The sequence below is a fragment of the Cheilinus undulatus genome, linkage group 6 (genome assembly GCF_018320785.1).
Source record: "Cheilinus undulatus linkage group 6, ASM1832078v1, whole genome shotgun sequence".
Lineage (NCBI taxonomy): Eukaryota > Metazoa > Chordata > Actinopteri > Labriformes > Labridae > Cheilinus > Cheilinus undulatus.
This window is the reverse complement of record NC_054870.1, coordinates 36,828,255-36,847,363: the sequence shown is the minus strand read 5'-3', so window position 1 is coordinate 36,847,363 and position 19,109 is coordinate 36,828,255. Positions and strand designations below refer to the sequence as shown.

General features: G+C 38.8%; 1 protein-coding gene across 1 annotated transcript; it reads left to right on the top strand.

The window, feature by feature from the left end:
* Window positions 1–3,904: 3,904 nt before the first annotated feature.
* On the top strand, window positions 3,905–17,504 carry chst3a (carbohydrate (chondroitin 6) sulfotransferase 3a). The gene is made up of 4 exons (XM_041790304.1): window positions 3,905–4,328; window positions 7,612–7,777; window positions 8,585–9,136; window positions 11,870–17,504. The coding sequence occupies exons 2-4, from the start codon at window positions 7,698–7,700 to the stop codon at window positions 12,564–12,566; spliced, it is 1,329 nt and encodes a 442-aa protein (XP_041646238.1). The 5' UTR covers window positions 3,905–4,328; window positions 7,612–7,697; the 3' UTR covers window positions 12,567–17,504.
* The last annotated feature ends 1,605 nt before the right edge of the window (window positions 17,505–19,109 follow it).

The window sequence follows — 19,109 nt, the reverse complement described above, 5'->3', positions numbered from 1 at the left end:
ACAGTAATTGTTTTACAGCAGTTTGCATTGTACACTATATAAGTAAAACAAACAGAGTATCATGTTTTGTTTTCTGGATAAAATGCAGCCATGGCAGATCTATGTGATTCTCCTGCCCTCATAAAATGAATCAACGTCAGTCTATGAAAAAAGACAATCACTAGGTCAAAAATAGAAAAGGAAACTTTGGATCATTTGAGGTCTACAGTACTTGTGTCACTACTGGATCACTCTGTCTGTTCGGGCACCTGTTGTCAAGATACCCAATTCAGCTTTGCCATTTTGGATTATTAAGAATAATCTCCAGTGTGGGGTTTGCCAAGGGCAGAGGTTTGCTTTTAGTCCTGGTCCACTCTAAAACTAGGTCACTCCTTTAATCCCTGCATGTAGAGAATATTGTAGGTTAACAGCCTTTTCATTTGATAAAGCTCAGTATGATGGCAGAGTGAACATGAACTGAGAAAAATCTCAAAAGTATGAGATATGACTTCTGTGAGGATCAGCAGGGGCAGTAATGACCACCTAGGGGGCCTGTGGTGTTAGTCCTACAGCATGAGGCATCATACAATTGAACAATCTTTGCAACATACATGATGCACCTTAAAGAACATAAATTCACTGCAGATGTTGAACAAAATATACACATACGGATACACTGAAACTATAATATTCAAGCAAATCAAGACATCATATAAATCTAAATATAAGATGTGATTCTGAAGTGTCAAAAATTGCCTAGACGGAAACAAAGTCTGGTTGTGTTTGTCTTATTTTCAATGATTTACTTCAAATAACCATTTTACTGCTTAAACCTAGTTTGTGCCATGACAGTCAGTCCCGCACTGATGCAGCTCTAATACCCTAAATCCTCTACAATGCTGCCCCCAGGTGGTGAAAAAGTGGTGGTGGCTTTCACATACTAAAATGTTACTTTAATTATTTGTTGTGCCCAGAAAAGCAACAGGTGCTACTAATTATCACATTAACAATGACTCCCCAATCTTGAAATGTGCCAGTAAGTGGCCAAATGTTACACTGAAAATATCTGCACAATATTAGAATCATAAAATGAACGAAGCTCAGTGGGATTCAACCACGATACTTTAACGACATCCAAAAATCTGTTGAATATTTCCATAAATAGGCATAAAAGAGAGAATGCATGCCTGTTCAAAAGAGACTGGAGACTTCAAGGTTCTTCAGTTCAGTGCCAGAGGGACTGAGAAACTCAGTGCACATTTTTGGAATAGTTGTTGTTGTGTGCAGTGGTGAGTGTATCTGTCTGGCACATTCTAATGACAAGGGAGGTAAAGGGGTGGTGAGAGAAGAAAGCTGCAGTTTAGTCCAGAGTATACGCTGCTGACTTCACCTGTATGCCTTTGGTAATGGTGCTTTTACTGCATTTACTGTCTTAGCCTGGTGTGAATATACAATGTAACTTTTCTTCTAAGTTTAAAATATATCTGAAATCTCTCTTTAAAACTCACTTTTATTGCATGGCTTTTTCTTAACAGTTTGCTTTACATCTCTACCAGTCTTTGTTGACATGTGTTCAGTCATTATGTGAGTCTTGTTTGCATGTGTATTTGCTTTTATTTATTTATTTATTAATGATCTGTCTACTTGTGTATTTTTTCTATTATTTTGCCCTGTTCCAATTGTATAGCCCTTGTACCTTAAAAGGGTTATATCAATGTAAAAAGCTACTGTATTATAAAACAAGCTATTTCATGTTTAAAAAGAAAAATTAGTGGCAAAAATGTTGAAAATTGAGTAACAAGATCAGAAAGTCATTCTAAGTGTAATAAAAGTGCTACTTTTAACTTTTTTTAATGCTTTAATTATCTCAAGATAAATATGTTTCTTTTTTGTTTATTAAAATGAGATGTTTATAAAGGTCAATGGAAATTTGCAAAGTACATCTTGACCTCAGTAGTGATCTGACAATAGGGCTGGGCAATTATGGCAAAAATCAAAATCACGATTAATTGAACTTTTTACCTTGATTACAGTTAATGAATGATTATTCTACCCCCAACCTTTGACTCATTTTGTTCTGTAAATCATTGTACAATTTCAAAACAAATAACTGAAAGGCACAGCCACAAATGAACAATTTATGGTTCTTTATTGAAACAGCTGAAATCAAAACACACTTCAGCTGAAATGAAACTAATGTTCTTGTGTTTCAAATACATGGGCCAGATGTAGCCATCGAATAGGCTTGGTGGATCTGCACTGTGTAGTTCCTAGAGTAGTTTCAGCAGCTTTCAGCAGCTGTTGTTTAAAAAGTAGAAAATAAATCTGCCGCTCATGTTGCATAGTTAGTTGAGTTTTAGCAGAATGGATGGAATGATGTCACATGACTAGTACTTCTTCTTCTCTTGGGTTTCCAGCAGGCTGCATGCCTTGAAACACCTGGCTTACTTTTTCATTTCAAGGTCAAAACATACATCCCTTTATCACAGTCACAGAGTTACTCTGATGACCAATTAACAGTCACAGAGTCACTCTGATGACCAATTAACAGTCACAGAGTCACGCTAATGACCACTCAAAAGTCACAGAGTCATGCTGATGACCACTCAACAGTCACAGAGTCACTCTGATGACCACTCAACAGCCACAGAGTCACTCTGATGACCACTCAACAGTCAAAGACTCACGCTGATGACCACTCAACAGTCACAGAGTCACTCTGATGACCACTCAACAGTCACAGAGTCACTCTGATGACCACTCAAAAGTCACAGAGTCACGCTGATGACCACTCAACAGTCGCAGAGTCACTCTGATAACCTCTTAACAGTCACAGAGTCACTCTGATGACCACTCAACAGTCACAGAGTCACTCTGATGACCACTCAACAGTCACAGTCACGCTGATGACCACTCAACAGTCACAGAGTCACTCTGATGACCACTCAACAGTCACAGAGTCACGCTGATGACCACTCAACAGTCACAGAGTCACTCTGATGACCACTCAACAGTCACAGAGTCACGCCGATGACCACTCAACAGTCACAGAGTCACTCTGATGACCACTCAACAGTCACAGAGTCACTCTGATGACCACTTAACAGTCACAGAGTCACGCTGATGACCACTCTGCATTCACAGAGTCACTCTGATGACACTATATGAACTTATGCATACCGTATATATAGTTTAAAAACTTCTCTTTTCTTGATACATTGTTTGCATTTGTGATTTCCTTCTGTTAGACTTCTGCTCCTTGTTTTTGGTAAGGTTGCTGCTCTCAGTGCCTTGAACTTTCCCCCTGGGGACAAATACAGTTTTTGATATTGAAGTTCATTTAATTAAATTTATGATTATGAACTCATATTATAAACAAAGATAATCATCAAAACTAACCAAGTGCTAAACTTACACACCAGTGCATGCTTTTACCTTTGGCTTTCGCTTTGAATGTTAATCTTTAAAACATTATATTTTTTCATATTCCCAAGACAATATCACAAAATTCCGTTAAAACTGTAGCTCTTACATGAGAACTAAAGGAGATTACAGTACAGTAACAGTGTTCAATGTTAAAGGGGAAGAGGGAGCATGAATGACTGATGGAGTTACTCAGAACCTGTTTCTATCAGCGTAGTAAATTTGTTCCAAATAAATATTACTTTTACCAAATATTATTCGTATCTAACCTTATCAAATCATTTCAGTAATCTACAGTGGTCTATTGGCGTCACAAAAATTAGGCTACAGCAGGTCTCTTAAACACTTGCAGTGACTAAACAGTATGTAATGTATAGGCAGCTCCTCAGACAGGGGGGTCTTTATACAAAATTGCAGGGTGTTTGGGGATCACGTGACCTCCTCGCCGACACAGGATGTCCCACACACGGGAGCGCGGTGACGTGAAGTGTGGCTGCAGTCAGCTCGCTCATGCAGAGGTGGACTTCAGCGAATTGGAAAAAGTTTGACAAAAAGTTTTGAATACACAATACTTTTAATTTTAGGGATTATGTACCGTTACTTCAAGTGAAAAGACAGGGAAGGGATTTAAAACTACGTGTACCTCCTGACCGCTGTTTTCTTTATCAGATATTTTAATTGAAATACAAACATTTTCCTCGCTCGTGCTCCCTTCGGCTCCCTCTCATGTGGAACTTTCCGCGCGCCGTCCGTGCCTCCGCGCTGCCTCTCATTCATCCTACAGAGGAGAGGAGCCCGCGTCCGAGGATACAATGAAGCAGTGTGTCCATGTCCGAGACAATGCAGCAAGATGCAACGAAGGGACCATACCGTTTCTCACAAGAACAGGAACATTTTGTTCGATGGCAGAGGCGGACCAGCTAAAGGTTTGTTTCATCCGCTACCCGAACACCTCAACATCTTCTGTAATGTGGCAGGAAATGACTCAAAGCGTAGAAAACAACCGTGTAGATCCACCGGCGCACGGTAGAGCTTGTAAACATGCTGCTGCCACGCGCGTAAAACACTACACACGATGAATAATGCTAATATCTTTCTCTATTTCCACTGCCGTCTAATGATTCGTGTGTTTTCTTACGGGATACACTATAAATGATGATCTTGCCACGATTGGCAGTCCACTATGATCAATAATTCTTTCTAGTAGCTATATAGACGTGACTTGGCCATTAAACCATTATTCTAGATTTACTTTTAAATGTTTGAGGGGATCATTTCCTCATATCAGAGCATGAGGGATTAATAGTATGCAGAAGTATTCATTAGCTTGTATTCATTCTGGTTCAGTGAGGGGGATGTTAGGAAAAGCTCAATTGAAAGCCCCCTCCCCCCTAAATGATTGCATTAAGTGGCACCACACTCACATAGAAGGGGGGAGTTTTCTCTATTTCCAAATGGCAAATGACGTCAGCACTAAAAATCAATCAATCCTACAGCAACCTCTATCTGCACCTAAAAACATCTACTGTTTTTAATATCCCCTCTTTGTTTACTCTCACACCCCTGAATGAACAGCAAAACCTTCAGTGGGAATTTAGCTTCCATCCCCTCCCTGAGATGCTGTTTGAAGGCTTTGAAGGCAGCCATTAATGTAATTTGTAGTGAGATGATAAACAGAGTGATGTGTGTTTCTGCTTGAGCAGAGAGTCAGATTTGCCAAACGCTCCAGTAACTCTTGAATATGTAAAAGTGCTCGGCTCAAGCGCTACCAGTCTGACAGTTTGACGGCTATGGCGTATTAAGCTCAGATAATTGGGTGATATTTACTTACAGAGCACACAATCACTCCACAACCGCTTGGAAACGGTGTCTTTTTCCCCCCTTAATGATATACTTTGTAGAAATTATTCACTTTCCTGACAGCTCCAAATGGCATATGTGTGTATTTCTTTTTCGGTAACAGAAAAAGTCACAAGACGAGTTAAAAAGTCAAAAAATTTGCTGTGCTAATTAAAGTTTCCAAATTTAAAGTCAAAATAATTAATTTGTTCAAAAGTATTTTTGGAGAAGCAATTTGACCCTCGTTGTTGCATCACTTCATAAATATGGGTCATATTCCTAATTGATCGCCTGAGAAGTCTTGAGCATAGCATTGTAACTCAGTACTCCCAGAGGATGACAATTATACAACACATGATGCACGTTTGGTTTAAACATGATCAAGCTCTGCTCTTTTTTATTGCTTATAAATGGTGAACATCACCACCAAACATAAAGTGATTGTCATGTGCCTCAATAATGATTGTATGTTGTTTAATCAAAGAATTACATGCAATTTTCCATATATCATTTGTGCAACTCAGCAAAAAGTCAAACTTTCTCATATCTGAAAGCGACCTTTATGACAAGAAATGATGTTAAAGTCCCATATAGTCCTGGCTGTACCCCCTGCTCTCAGTACCATATGGAAGTACTCCACTATGTCCACTATGCTGGCATTTAAAACCAGCCCTGTGCACATGAACTCCTCCCAGTCATTTGCTTTTTTTCTTCCACCCTTAACCTCAGCCCCTACAACAGCTGGTTTATTAGTGGTTTTAAGGGATGAGGCAAACAAGTTTACTACACGTGCATCCCATGAGGTTTAACAGCAGCAGATGTGATGATGTTGCTACTTAAGTTAAAGGATGTCTCTTATACTTGGGTGGAGGTTAATTTCTCTGTTCTTTTTGTGCTTGTGTCCAGTTCTATTTATGATAGTCTATGTAAGAGGTGTCCAAACTTTTTTCACTGAGGGCCCCATACATAACCATGGAAAGCTGACAGAGCCACTTTGATAAAGCTTACATTTTGGTTTATAAAAATTAGTAAAATTAATCTAATGTAGGTTCAGGTATGCTTAGTAACGGAATATGCTTAAAATGGCAGTAGACCGTTTCATATTTCCATTTCATGGATATATTTTACTCTTTAATCCGGGAAACCTCCCATACAAAGTGTTAGGGAAGGACAGGACTTTAAAAAGTGAGTGGAAGAATGTTCTGTCACACTCATGATGGGCTGAACAAGACTAAATGAGGTAGCAGACATGCTCAACTCCAGTGCTAACCTGAGCTACAGTGCTGCTATGGCTACATCCGAACCCATTGTACATGACTACTCACTCGCAAACTCATGCTGAAGCAGGTCGGCAAAAGAGCAAACACATCCTTTGTGTCGCGAAAAGCTTTCAGAGCTGTTCTTTGCTCTTTATTTAATACCAGGTCCAGCTCTGGTAAAACTGCTGCCATACTATAGCTACTATCAAGGTAACCACTTCACCGGAGGCAGCAGTTGCTAACAGGTCACAGTACAACTTAACTGCGCCGTAGCTACCACCTTGGAGCTTTTCAAGATGGGCTTGCCCGATAAAAGTCTGGGAAATCCATCTGCTCTGCAAGGGGAGCCTCTTAATAACTGATAAGGCAAATAGCTAATCATTGTTAAAGATTTTTAGTTGGACAACTAGATTTTCAGGAAGCCCTGGTTATTGCTGGATACACCCCTGGTTCTGACACAAAACAAGCAAAGTGCACAAAGCTGCTAAACTTCATTGAATTGTTGGTGCCTGAGGAAGATTAACGATGATGATTTGTAAACTGAACCTTGAGAAGGAGTAAACTACAAAGTAAAGAAGTGCCATTTGTGCTGCTATTTGCTGCCATGATCCTTTTGTTTTTATATATCAGGCTTTCATGAATGGAGATTTTATTACTTTCGTTGTCAATATTTATACCCCTTACATTGTTGTCTAAATTAATCACATAAAAAACGTGTCAGTGAATTCTTGTCAAAATGTTTGTTTACAGAATCAGCACATCCGTCTGCTAAGTATTACAACTAGGAATTACAATATAGTCAAGCACAAGCGCCAAATTCCAGGTCATATGTGATTTTAATTGTAGAATTTGCTACAGACCAATTAATATGGCCCCTGGACTGCAGTTGGCCCTAGTCATAGTTTGGATATCCCAGTTAATAATCTAATGTAAACCTTTTCTGTTTGATTTTATGCTTGTTTTTGATTGTTAACGCCCTTTTTTTCACCTTCAGAAGTTTTCTCAAGAACCAAATAGAGTTAAAACCAGGATTGTGATTCTATACTGCTATTGTAAGTCATTAACATACTCTGGTTTTACTGTTTTCACAAGATTACCTTTATTATTACAGAATGAAGCTTTATCCTCTGCCTGACAAGCTATGACCAACACACAGACTAGACTCTAAATGTCCAGTGACAAAGCCAGGGCTCAAGAATGAAGACCAAATATGCAATTGTCTTCATCTGCATCGTGGCTCTGGTCATCATCGAGAAGGAAAGCAACATCCTATCAAGGTAAGAGAATGGAAAACTATAGCTTGACTTTGCTGTAAAAATGCTGTCAAAGGGATTCATAATACCTCCTGACAAACCTAAGGAGATTACTCCAGGACTGAGCTTTGCCTTTTGTTTCATTCAACCTTTCTCTGTTTTGCTTGATTTTGATAAAAAAAAAATTCTGTCTGAAAATCTTAGGTTTTTAAACATTTCTGGTACTTTTGACACCACGGACCATAAAGCAATAGAGATGCTGCCATTTTAAAACACATAGTATTTGAAAGTATTGAGGAGTTTAGAATTCTGACAATCTAAAAACAGACTAAACTTGCATTATGATTTTTTTAAGCCAAGGGTGAAACATCCTCGAATAAAAGTTATTGTAGATGTAAAGGTTTCAATTACCACTGTTTTGTAATGTTAATCAGTAGTAGTGGTAGCACTGTAATACAAAATTCTCAAAGCCTGTTTAAAAGCCATGAAAGAAAAAAACTAAGAAAAAACACAGAACAGTACAGGTGCTGATGGTGAGGAATAGGTAGAGCAGGTAAACCCTGTCATGACTGAATTATTTTACTCTTCACATACATTTTGACAAATTTAATGTAGTATGACCAGGGTCCTCATCGGCCAGATATTGGCACTGGTAGGCTGGACTTGGCCTAAGTGCCAACATTTGGGGATCACTGCTTTGAAGGGAAATTAATCCAGGCTGAAATCTTCTGAAAGTTTCTCACACATATCAGCTCTATGTAAACATGTCAGCTAAATGCATCTAATCTGTTTTTAATGATGTCTTATAACTAAGCCTCTATATCTCACCAGGGTCTCTGATAAGCTGATCCAGAGGCAGACTCCTCTACAGACCCCACCGACCCCACTGGATTATAGCAACACAACCCAAAATGGCTCCCTGACGATGCTCAAAATGCTGCTCTCTAAACTCACGGGTACTCAAAGGAATTACTCAAGTCTCTCTGAAGAAGAAGAGGAGGAAGAGCTAGATGATTTAAACTCATATAGCTTCAGCGGTGGCCGTAAGCACGTATTACTCCTGGCCACCACACGAACAGGCTCCTCGTTTGTGGGGGAATTTTTCAACCAGCAAGGAGAGAACATGTTTTACCTGTTTGAGCCTTTGTGGCATGTCGAGCGCATGCTGACCATGGCTGGGGAGGCAAACAACGGGACAGTGTTGGCAGGGATTTACCGGGATGTGCTCCAGGCGCTTTTCCTGTGTGATTTCTCCCCTCTGGAGAAGTTTATCTCTCCTCCACCTCAGGACCATGTCACTCCGGCTCTTTTCCGCAGAGAATCTAGCATATCGCTCTGTGAAGAATCTGTCTGCAGTCCTGTACTCAAAGATGTTTTTGAGAGGTATTATCAATCCAATAGATATATATTGTAATTGATCACGCTTACAATCCTGGTATGAAAATTGAGTTAATGTTATGCTCTTACATATTTCAAAAAAAGAGAGGCTGTTGGTTCTGGAAATTTTTTACCACTCTCAAATGTTTTAATTTCAACAAAGAAAGCTCAGTGACAGAGTGTTAAAAATATGTTAAACAGAATTTTACTCCTAGTGGCCACTCTACCTGTAACAATGAGTATTTAGGTTGTAAAGAAGTCTATAGTATGACGACCCTACTTTTTTGCTATGTTAACACTGCAGGCCTTAATGCTCAATTCTAATCTTTTGTGATCTGATTTTTTGTTTCACAGCTCACATTGCGGTCAGATTTCAAAAGATCAGATATGTATCTGATTTAGTACCACAAATGAAAGTGGCCTGAATCTGATGTAAAAAGATCAGATTCAATGGGACTTGTGATGTTCACACTGTCAGAAAAAGATCAGATCTGAGTCACATATGAGCAAGAAAACAAAAGAAAAACAGATTTTGGTCCCTTTTAATTAGTCAGTAGACATTTTACTAATGTGTGTTTAGTCCAAATCTAGTCTGAAACTATGCCTCACACAGCCTTAAGTTATTTATTTTTTCAGATATAGCCCCATTAAGAACTAGAAAAGGCAGCTCAGCCCTATCTCCCAATAATAAAGAATCCTTAAAAAAATCCTGGATCCAGACGGTGATCCGGATCACTTCCAAAATCTTATCAGTTCTACCTTATGCCATTTCTGACATTTCCTGAAAATTTCACCAAAATCCGTCCATAACTTTTTGAGTTATGTTGCTAACAAACAAACAAACAAACAAACAAACAAACAAACAAACCCAGCTGATCACATAACCTCCTTGGCAGAGGTAATAAAACAGCATAAACTATACATAACATGGATGTAGTTTCAGTGAGGTTTCTAAGGCAGACTTTTGAAACCATCAGTGTAGCTCATATTCCATATTGGAATGGCTGTCTCAAACTATAATTAAGTAACCCTAGGAACAAGAAATAAGCTGGAGCTGAGGCAGGCCTTTGGCTTCTTTTCAAACAGCCATGACGGACCAACCTGCAGCCACATCAACCATGCTCCTGACTATGCACAAAGCATGCCCTAAAAAGTCCAATTGCATGAGTTATTGCTTTACTGTACATGAAATCACTCCTCAAACAGTGATTGCAGTTAAATACATGAGCTATTCAGAATCAAGTTGTTTTTAAATTATGCTGTAAATATAAGTTGTTTTTCTTTTTTGCTGTGAAAATTTGCATTGTTTTCAACAGGCTACTCCTCACTTTTGAATTTATTTATTTAAATTTGATATTTAAATGCAACAAAAGATCTAAAATTAACCACTCAGTAAAGGCTTCTTCAATCAGATCAGGCCATTTTACACTCTTCAGGCTTGGGTGTACATGTTTGTCAGTCTGCTGCTGTCCAAAACTAAGGAGATTTTAGTCTTGAATTTTATTTCATTTTGGTTAGTTTTTCTAACCACAGATTTAAGTTTTAGTTTTTTCTTTGTTTAAAGATCTATTTTTGGGCCTTTTCATGTTTTTATTGGATAGAGGAGGACAGTGGATAGACTCGGAAACAGGGATGAGAGTGGGGATGAGACATGCGGCAAATTGCCACAGGCCAGATTTGAACCCGGGCTGCCTGTGTACATGGTGTGCACCTGAAACCACTCGACCATCTGCGTGCCTCTAGTTTTTCTTTTTTTGAAAAGCTTGATTTCTATTTAGTTTCAGTAAACTAAAATGATTTTTACAGTTTAGTGTTAGATATTTAGTTAGTTTTAGTTAACTTTAATAACCTTGGTTCCATTGCACATCTATGGCAACGCCACTGTTTGCCAAATTTGTCACTTCACCATTTGTCACATGGTGACCACCAAAATGCAGTGTCACCTTTGCCTTTAAGCCAGTGTTACTCACTCTAAATAGAAACTCATGGAGCTACTTAAAATGGCTTCAACTGGTAACAAGGACTTGAATTAGGTTTATTTAACTCAAGTTAACAAGTGCAAATCAGGCTAACTTCATGCAACTTGTTAAACTGTGTTGAATAAGCTTAACTCAGTTGCTAGTTGGAGCAATTTCCTTAAGTACATTCATGATTTTCTTTTTGAGAAGTTGACAGTCCACAGAGTTATTGAGGAGTTGTTCTTCTTGCCCTTTGTAAGTCTGTTATATCAGTATTGTCCTTCAACATATAACAGAGAAGTTCAACTTACTGACTGAATAGCACAATTTTATTGCTTTGAGTTTTAATTATACCACACCTCACTGTTGTACTGTCTATTAAGTTCATTAGCTAAATGTTTCTATTTTTAGATTTATAGCATGTTTTAATTGCAGTGGAGAACAACACACGGCAGGAAAGTTATTGGTTTTGTCTAACAGTAACTCAATAAAAAATGCTTAAAGTAGTTTTACGTTCAACTCGGACAGCTGTTTAATCATGAGAATAACTGTTAGAAAAAGTAACCGTTTTGATTACAACCCTGTAAATGTCATAGACTTGTCTTAATGTTTCTTTTGAAAATACCTAGCTGAAGTTAAATCTGTTATCCTCCTTCAAGTGTATCTCTAGTTCTGAGCCTTTGTTAATGGAAAAAAATACAGTGAACAATACACTGATTTGATTTTCTGATCACATGTTCAGACTCATTTTACGAAAAGGTGTCTCTCACTCTTGCCTCAGGTATCACTGTAAGACTCGCCGCTGTGGGCCCCTGAACCTGACCCTTGCATCAGAGTCCTGCCTTTCCAAGCAACACCGTGCCATTAAGACTGTCCGCGTGCGACAGCTGGACACATTACAGCCTTTAGTAGAGGATCCTCGCCTGGATATCAGAGTGATCCAGCTCGTCCGAGATCCACGGGCCATCTTGGCGTCCCGCATGGTGGCCTTCTCTTCCAAATACCAGACGTGGAAGACCTGGGCGCAGGACGGCCAGGTGCCAGAGGATGACGAGGAAGTGAAGAGGCTGAAAGGAAACTGCGACCACGTTAGGATCTCTGCAGAGGTGGGACTGAGCCGACCTCGCTGGCTGAGGAGACGATACATGTTGGTACGTTATGAGGATATTGCTCGCTATCCCATGCAGAAGGCAGAGGAGATGTACAAGTTCACGGGGATACCTTTTAGTCCGCAAGCTAGGGAGTGGATTCTGAGGAACACCCAGACCACACAGGAAGCAAGAGGGATTTACTCCACGCAGAAGAACTCCTCAGAGCAGGCAGAGAAATGGAGATTTAGCATTCCTTTTACACTGGCACAGGTGGTGCAGAGGGTGTGTGGACCCACCATGAAGCTGTTTGGGTACAGATTTGTAGAGGATGAAAAGACACTGACCAACAAGTCCATCAGTTTGCTTGAAGAGAAACTTTTCCATTAATCAAGAATTGAACTGTGAGTCTGTAAAACACTGCACATGACAGGAGTCAAGAAGCCATTATTGCACGGACCAAAACATGCAGAGTTGCCATAAAAGAAATTGCCATTTAAAATGTCCATATTCACCAATGATGTGCCTCATTGTGAAATGAAGAGCAACCTTTTAATGTATTTATTGCAGACTGTGTTCACAGAGAAGCCTGGTACTTCAGCTTTATGTCATGCTCTGTATTTTATATTTAAAATGAAATAAGCAGATAATGTCAAGCTTGACTTGTGAGAGATGATTATCTAAAGCTGTTTTCACACATTCACTTCTGAAAACTTCAGACAGCCTGCCTGTGAAATCTTCCTGAGTTGACTATTTATACATTGCTCTCAGCAGACAGGGAGGGCGCAGTCTAAGGATGCAAGCTGTGACTTAATAGGGATGCAACACAATGACAGAAAAGCAGCTGAGTCCAAGACTTTCAGTATATTTAAATATGTGAATGCTGCATTTAATTGTATTCATGGTATTAATAAAAAAAAGTGAAAAAAAGAACACAACACAAAATGAAGCAGCTTCATTACATGAAGATGGCAGTGGTCTTGTGATAGCAACAACCCTGCCTCTTCCCACTCTCTTGCAACTAATTTACACAAATATTTCCAGCTGTGTTGATACATCAGTTAAACCCAACATTGGGGTAAAAAAGTTTGTGTTCACACATGCAGCTCAATTTAAATTTTCACAGATTTTTAGGGGAAATTTCCATTTGTGTGAAAATGGCTTTAGATTGCATTCAGTGGATCATATTATGATTCAGGGAAAAGTACAGTGTTGAAGTTGTCTGTTTTGTTTGTGTGTGAGGGAAAGAATGTTTCTGTTCATACCATTTATGATGCAAGCGCTTAATACTAGTTGTAAAGCAGGCTTTAGATCTGCATTAGACTGATGGAATCACTTTAGATTCACTTGAACCGTCGTGCTCTTATTGGCTTTACAAATCCAACTCAGGTGACATGAATGTAACATTTTATTTTATGCCGTCCTCATGAAGAGTATGCAGTCCTTCCCAAAAGAGTGTCAGAGGTATTTTATTTGACAAAATAATCTCTAATGAACTCAATCAAATCTCATTTAGAACATGTATCTAGTACTTTTATTGCTAAGTTGGAACAGTGCAAGATAAAAAATGACTAATCAAGGTTGGCTACCCACGAGACAACTTTAAAATGGAGATCCTTCTGAAGTAAGGATAGTTTGAACAGATTTTTGCATTAGAATTCTCTGAATGGACACACACTAGAGGAATCAGCAAGTCCATGAGACCACACCTGCAGTTTAGAATAATGACTTCACAGATGAAATTCCACAGACATGAGATCCCCAGAACTTCACATGATCAAACGTGACTTTAGAAGATAAACGTATTTAGAGCAACCAACGTTTTATCCCGCTGTCTTGGCATGCGTTCTGTTTTGGAAAAAAAAGAAAAGTAAAATCCTGATGAGAAGAAGACATCGCTTTGTTTATATTTGCTGACATGTTTGCGAGATGTAAAATATGCAACATGTTGATGCTACCAAATATGCTTGCTCTCATTGGCTGCTGGGGAGTCAGCATGACCTGGCATCGAGAGTATCAAACATGCTTGATATTTATGATCCAGATTAGAGAGGCAACCATCTTGGTAGTCTGCTCAAATGATGCCTGGTCTCTTTCTGGGTGAAAACTTGGGTCTTTAGCAATTTTAAAGCTTAACATACATAACCATACAGTTTAATTGTTATTGAGAACCTGAATCCAACAGTAGGACTTTACCTTTGTCACAGAGTGATTGCTGGCTTAACCCATTAAGACCTGAAGCTAAATGCTTTGCAAGGTTAATAAACCTTAGGATTATATGAAAAACTGCACATTTACAACATTAACAAATATCAAAACATAAGGGAGCTTAGACCCTTGATTTTAGCTGTTAATAACTTTCTTTCTAATGTTTAACATTTTTTAAATAATCAAACCAAAGCCATCAGCATCCTCCTCTTCAACCATGACCCTAACCCACTGAGCCTTGGATTGCGGAGTACTTATATTTAAAAACTCGTCATTCTTCAACTTTTCTGCGTGGCTAAAGAGGCTAAAATCGGATATTTTAATCCCATCTGCCTCACAGTAGGCATTTTCCAAAACATCATCCAAAATGCACTGACATCATATCAGGTCCTCAAGGTAGAAGGACACAAATGTTATATATTCAGAGGTGTAAAATAACGTATTACATTTACTCATATTACTGTAAGTGAGTAGTTCATTTGGGTACTTGTACTTTTTTGAGTACATTTTGAAGTCAGTACCTTTACTTCCACTGAAGTTTTAACCAGAGTAACTGTACTTGTACTTGAGTATAATACTCTTGTACTATGTCCCCCTCTGTTGACTACACAGTAGCACATAGTGAGAGAATGATCCCACATCACATCCCAAAGCAGCCATTCTATTTCACTTTATTATAAAGGTGGGGCTTTATCTGAACACCCTGGTTGATGATCCATATTCTCTTGTTATTTTACTTGAGTGCAGTAGTCCTGTACTTTTTCCACCTCTGGTTAAATCAGGTCTAAATGGGTTAAAGTCAGTAGGAACACAACACTAGTCCCACTTTTGACCACCTTACTTCTCCCTAGTTTCTGCCCAACCCCAAAAAGTTCTTCTTTAAGATTTCTTTTACTTAATGGCTTTTTTTAGTTACTTGAAGCACAGAATGCAACACAAATAGTGTTTAATTGTGTCGCCAAAATCGCCATTCACTCTTGGGGCTTGTTCTCACCAGAACAGGACCGTGGTCACCCTGAAGAGCTGGGATTGACGTTGGGTTGCTCCACACTTGAGGATTATTTGGCCAAGCCTCAAATCGGGTCACTGCCCTCTAATTGTTGTTTGGGGTGAAGGTGGCCTAAAATCAGGTCTTAAATCATCTTGTGTGTAGCCAGCCTTACACAGACATAAAGTACTCATACGGTTATGTTAAATGAAAAAATAGAAGAATTTATTTATACTTGATATACTAGCATGTGTCTTAAACATGAATATGTTTTTAAAGATACAATAGCCATAGCTGTAGTGTTTCTCAGTCATGCTTATACTGCTTCTCCTGTGGCAGGACACTCTGAATAGTGCAGTGTTACATCAGAGCTGATCTATTGGTTTTATACAGGTGTGTTCATGAACACACAAATGAAACTATCCAGAGCAGTCTGAAAAACTTAATAACTCAGCAAAATAAAATACTAAGACCTTCAAATTTAAACAGAGCTATAGATTGTGAGGTTTGTGTAAGTTTATGATTTGTGTTTATTCACTAATATATAAAATGTCTATTGAGTTTGTGACTGTATTAATGTGGCCTATCACTTTAAGTGAAACCCAGGTGCTGTTGCATTAACTGTCTCTCTTGATGGTATATAAAGGTATCCACTGTGACTCTGCTTCAATGGCAGCATTGTGTTCAGCTTGGCTGGGGCACAGCTGAAACTGCCACGCTGCTCAAGGAAAGGGATATGCATTAGAGGTACATATAGTAGTGGGTTTGTGCTAACTTGGTATTTAAAATATAAATATGAATACATTATAAATAGCTGGCCTCAAGTTTCTCGAGGACTTCTGAGAAATTTCAGCAGAACTACTGTGAAATACCAGGCGCAGCTGAACGAACGGGAGGTTTTAGTTTGGGGTTTTTAACTACTTCATACACAGAGGATGGCAATAATCATTGGGGCTGAAGACCATAAATCCACCATAAAGATTATTTTTTCACTTTAAGAATTTGGTGCTTCATCCATTATTATCAGGTTCTCTAGCTTGAATGTTGTGTTTCAGTCAAATGATAAAGCCTAAATTTAAAGTAAACAAATACATCCCACTTCACTGTGAAAATGTCTGAGTCAAAACTCTTTCAGTTATGTGGAAGTCTTTCCTTCCTCTGAAAGCTTTCTGTTAAAAAGCCATCATACCTTGACATCTTTTTCCAAAGCTCTGTCAGTACAGATTTCTGGATAGCTGAGATGTGTCCTATGCCTAATTTCTATTCAGGATGTATCATTCTATATGGCTTAATTTTCCAGGTAAAAATCTGCAGTATATTGCTTGAATGTCATAGTGCAATTCTTCAGCTAGTATCTTGCCCATTTTTTTTACTTTAATCAGGTACAATCCCTCGGCTCCAGTCAAAGGAAACTCCCCCTTCCCTTCTTTGCTCAGTCTGTTAATTGTGCTGCAATAATTGCAGTGCTTTTATCACCCTTTTCAAAACCGATGACAACTGGCCTTCAGTTGCTGAGCACACAGATGGAGAGTGAAGTGATATATTTTTAGGCTGCAGGTGATGTTGGAGAAATTCTTGCATGCCTACATACCTGAGGGTTATCCCATTGTAAATGAGATTAATCCAAGCTGACTCCACTTGTTCCCTGTGAAGCAGCACTCTATGAAGCGCAGTGTTTCCAGAGAAAAAATCGCTGTAAAGACTCAAACAGGGGACAGGTTATGTATGTATGAACTGCTATCAGAGTTATGAAACAGTTGTTTTTCCTGTTACGCTCTTGTTGTATTTACAAAGGAAACCAAGAACCAAAGCACAGATTCTGCTGTAGCAACTACAAAAATATCAAATGTATGTAAATGCCAGAGTTACTTTTATTAAATGACAAAATGTAACTTGTGTTGTAAAATTGTATTTGAATTGATTTTCAATGTGTAAATGCCCTCTCTCAGACAGAAAATCATCTTTGACATGATTTTCATGCAATCTCATATGACACAAAATAAAATTCCTCAAATATTTCCTGCATTATGAAAACAACATCAGCTGTCCAGCAGAGAAACTAGATGCTTCCAGGGAATTAGCATCAGGAGAGCCGCATACATTAACCACATCCATTTTTGAGAGGGGCGGAGTCAGACAGCTCAGAAACATTTAAAGCCACAGACACAGAAATGGCTCGTTCTGAGCAGAGCTGAAACAGATAGGTTTTTAGGCATGCAAAAATCCAATACTGGAGTGTTTTTTCAGCAACAGATTTCACAGGCAGGTTTTGGGGACCTCTGAGTCCAATATAAACTTGTCTTAAAAGGGTAAAATATGTCCCCTTTAAACCACTGGTTTATAGCATTCGTAGTATATGCTATGGCAGTGATTAGTGTTTACTTGTCATTTATGAAGTTATCAGCTATTGTGTTGTCTGTAGACTTATGTTTATATTTGAAATATTTTCCTTTTTTTATTCAGACTGCCTGTTTGGTCATTTTAAAATCTGTAAATACAAAGTGCATCTTAGGAGAGGTACACACTACAGGATAATAGGGCTCATTTTGGGACCCCTTTGATTGGCCCATTCTGACCAAGGTCAGCAGTCAGCAAAAACCGATCATCTGATAGCTCTTAAGATGATCTTGACTGATTTCCCTGTGGTGTGGGGTGTGCTAAGAGGGATTTTACCGTCCCTAATCTTTTTGGAAGATGATCTACTGCCCAGATCTGAAATCAGAGATGTTGAACATGTTCAATGCCTACACTCAGAAATCCTGTTGTGTGGGAGGAACACAGATGAAAAGCCAAGCACTTACTTAGTGAATTGTAATGTGGAACAGCCAATCAGGAACAAGCTGATGATAAAAAGAAGCACAAACACAGCCATGGTGATAGTAAACATGAAGGATTAAGTTAGATGGACGTCTGAAATGAGAGACCAACTTGTTGATTTATTGTGATAACATGTTTATACAATATTCCCAGTAAAAAATACTACAATGGAACTGACAATAAGAGAAATTTGACCTAAATTACCAGCTAGCCACATTTAGATTCTTTACCTTACAGTGGCTTTTGATGGCATGACATTAGGAGTTTTGAGGGTGGAGACTCTCTGGTTGTTGGTGAAGGAAGCTGTTAAGCCTGGCATGCACTAAAGATTTTTAAAATCTGAATTTTTTTTTAAATGTTAGAGACCCCACACACGCTGACATACAGCATAATGACAGATTTAAGCTGCTCTTATGGTGTGTGGTATTCAACAAGACACCCAACACAGCAGACCACACACTAACAGTCATTTACCAGAAACCAGTTGCCACTTTTCAAAACTCCAAACATTTAGCAGTCAAAGGCAACTTGAACGTAAGCTGAGCGTGCTAGCTGTTGGCTAACAGCTTCAATCACTGTCAAAGCATTCAGTCCAGCTCTCTCCCATGTCAGTTTGTTAGTGGTATTATTACTTTTTTTACAAGATAAGTTTTGTAATTTTTATTTTTTTTTATTTTCCTGATAATCCACCAAAATCAATGAATACAAAGGGGGGGGGGGGGGGGGTTCTTTGGCTTCACTGTAAGGTGTGTCTTCCCCTCTGGCTTTTTTCACTTTCTGCAGTCTTAACTTATACCCTGTACCCACAACACCATCTGACTGGCTTGATATCGCACAAATACCAGCCAATCAGCACTGTGCAAAGAGTGGCACTGACATAGTGAGTGTACAACATTACATCCTGTATCCTGCTGGTATGG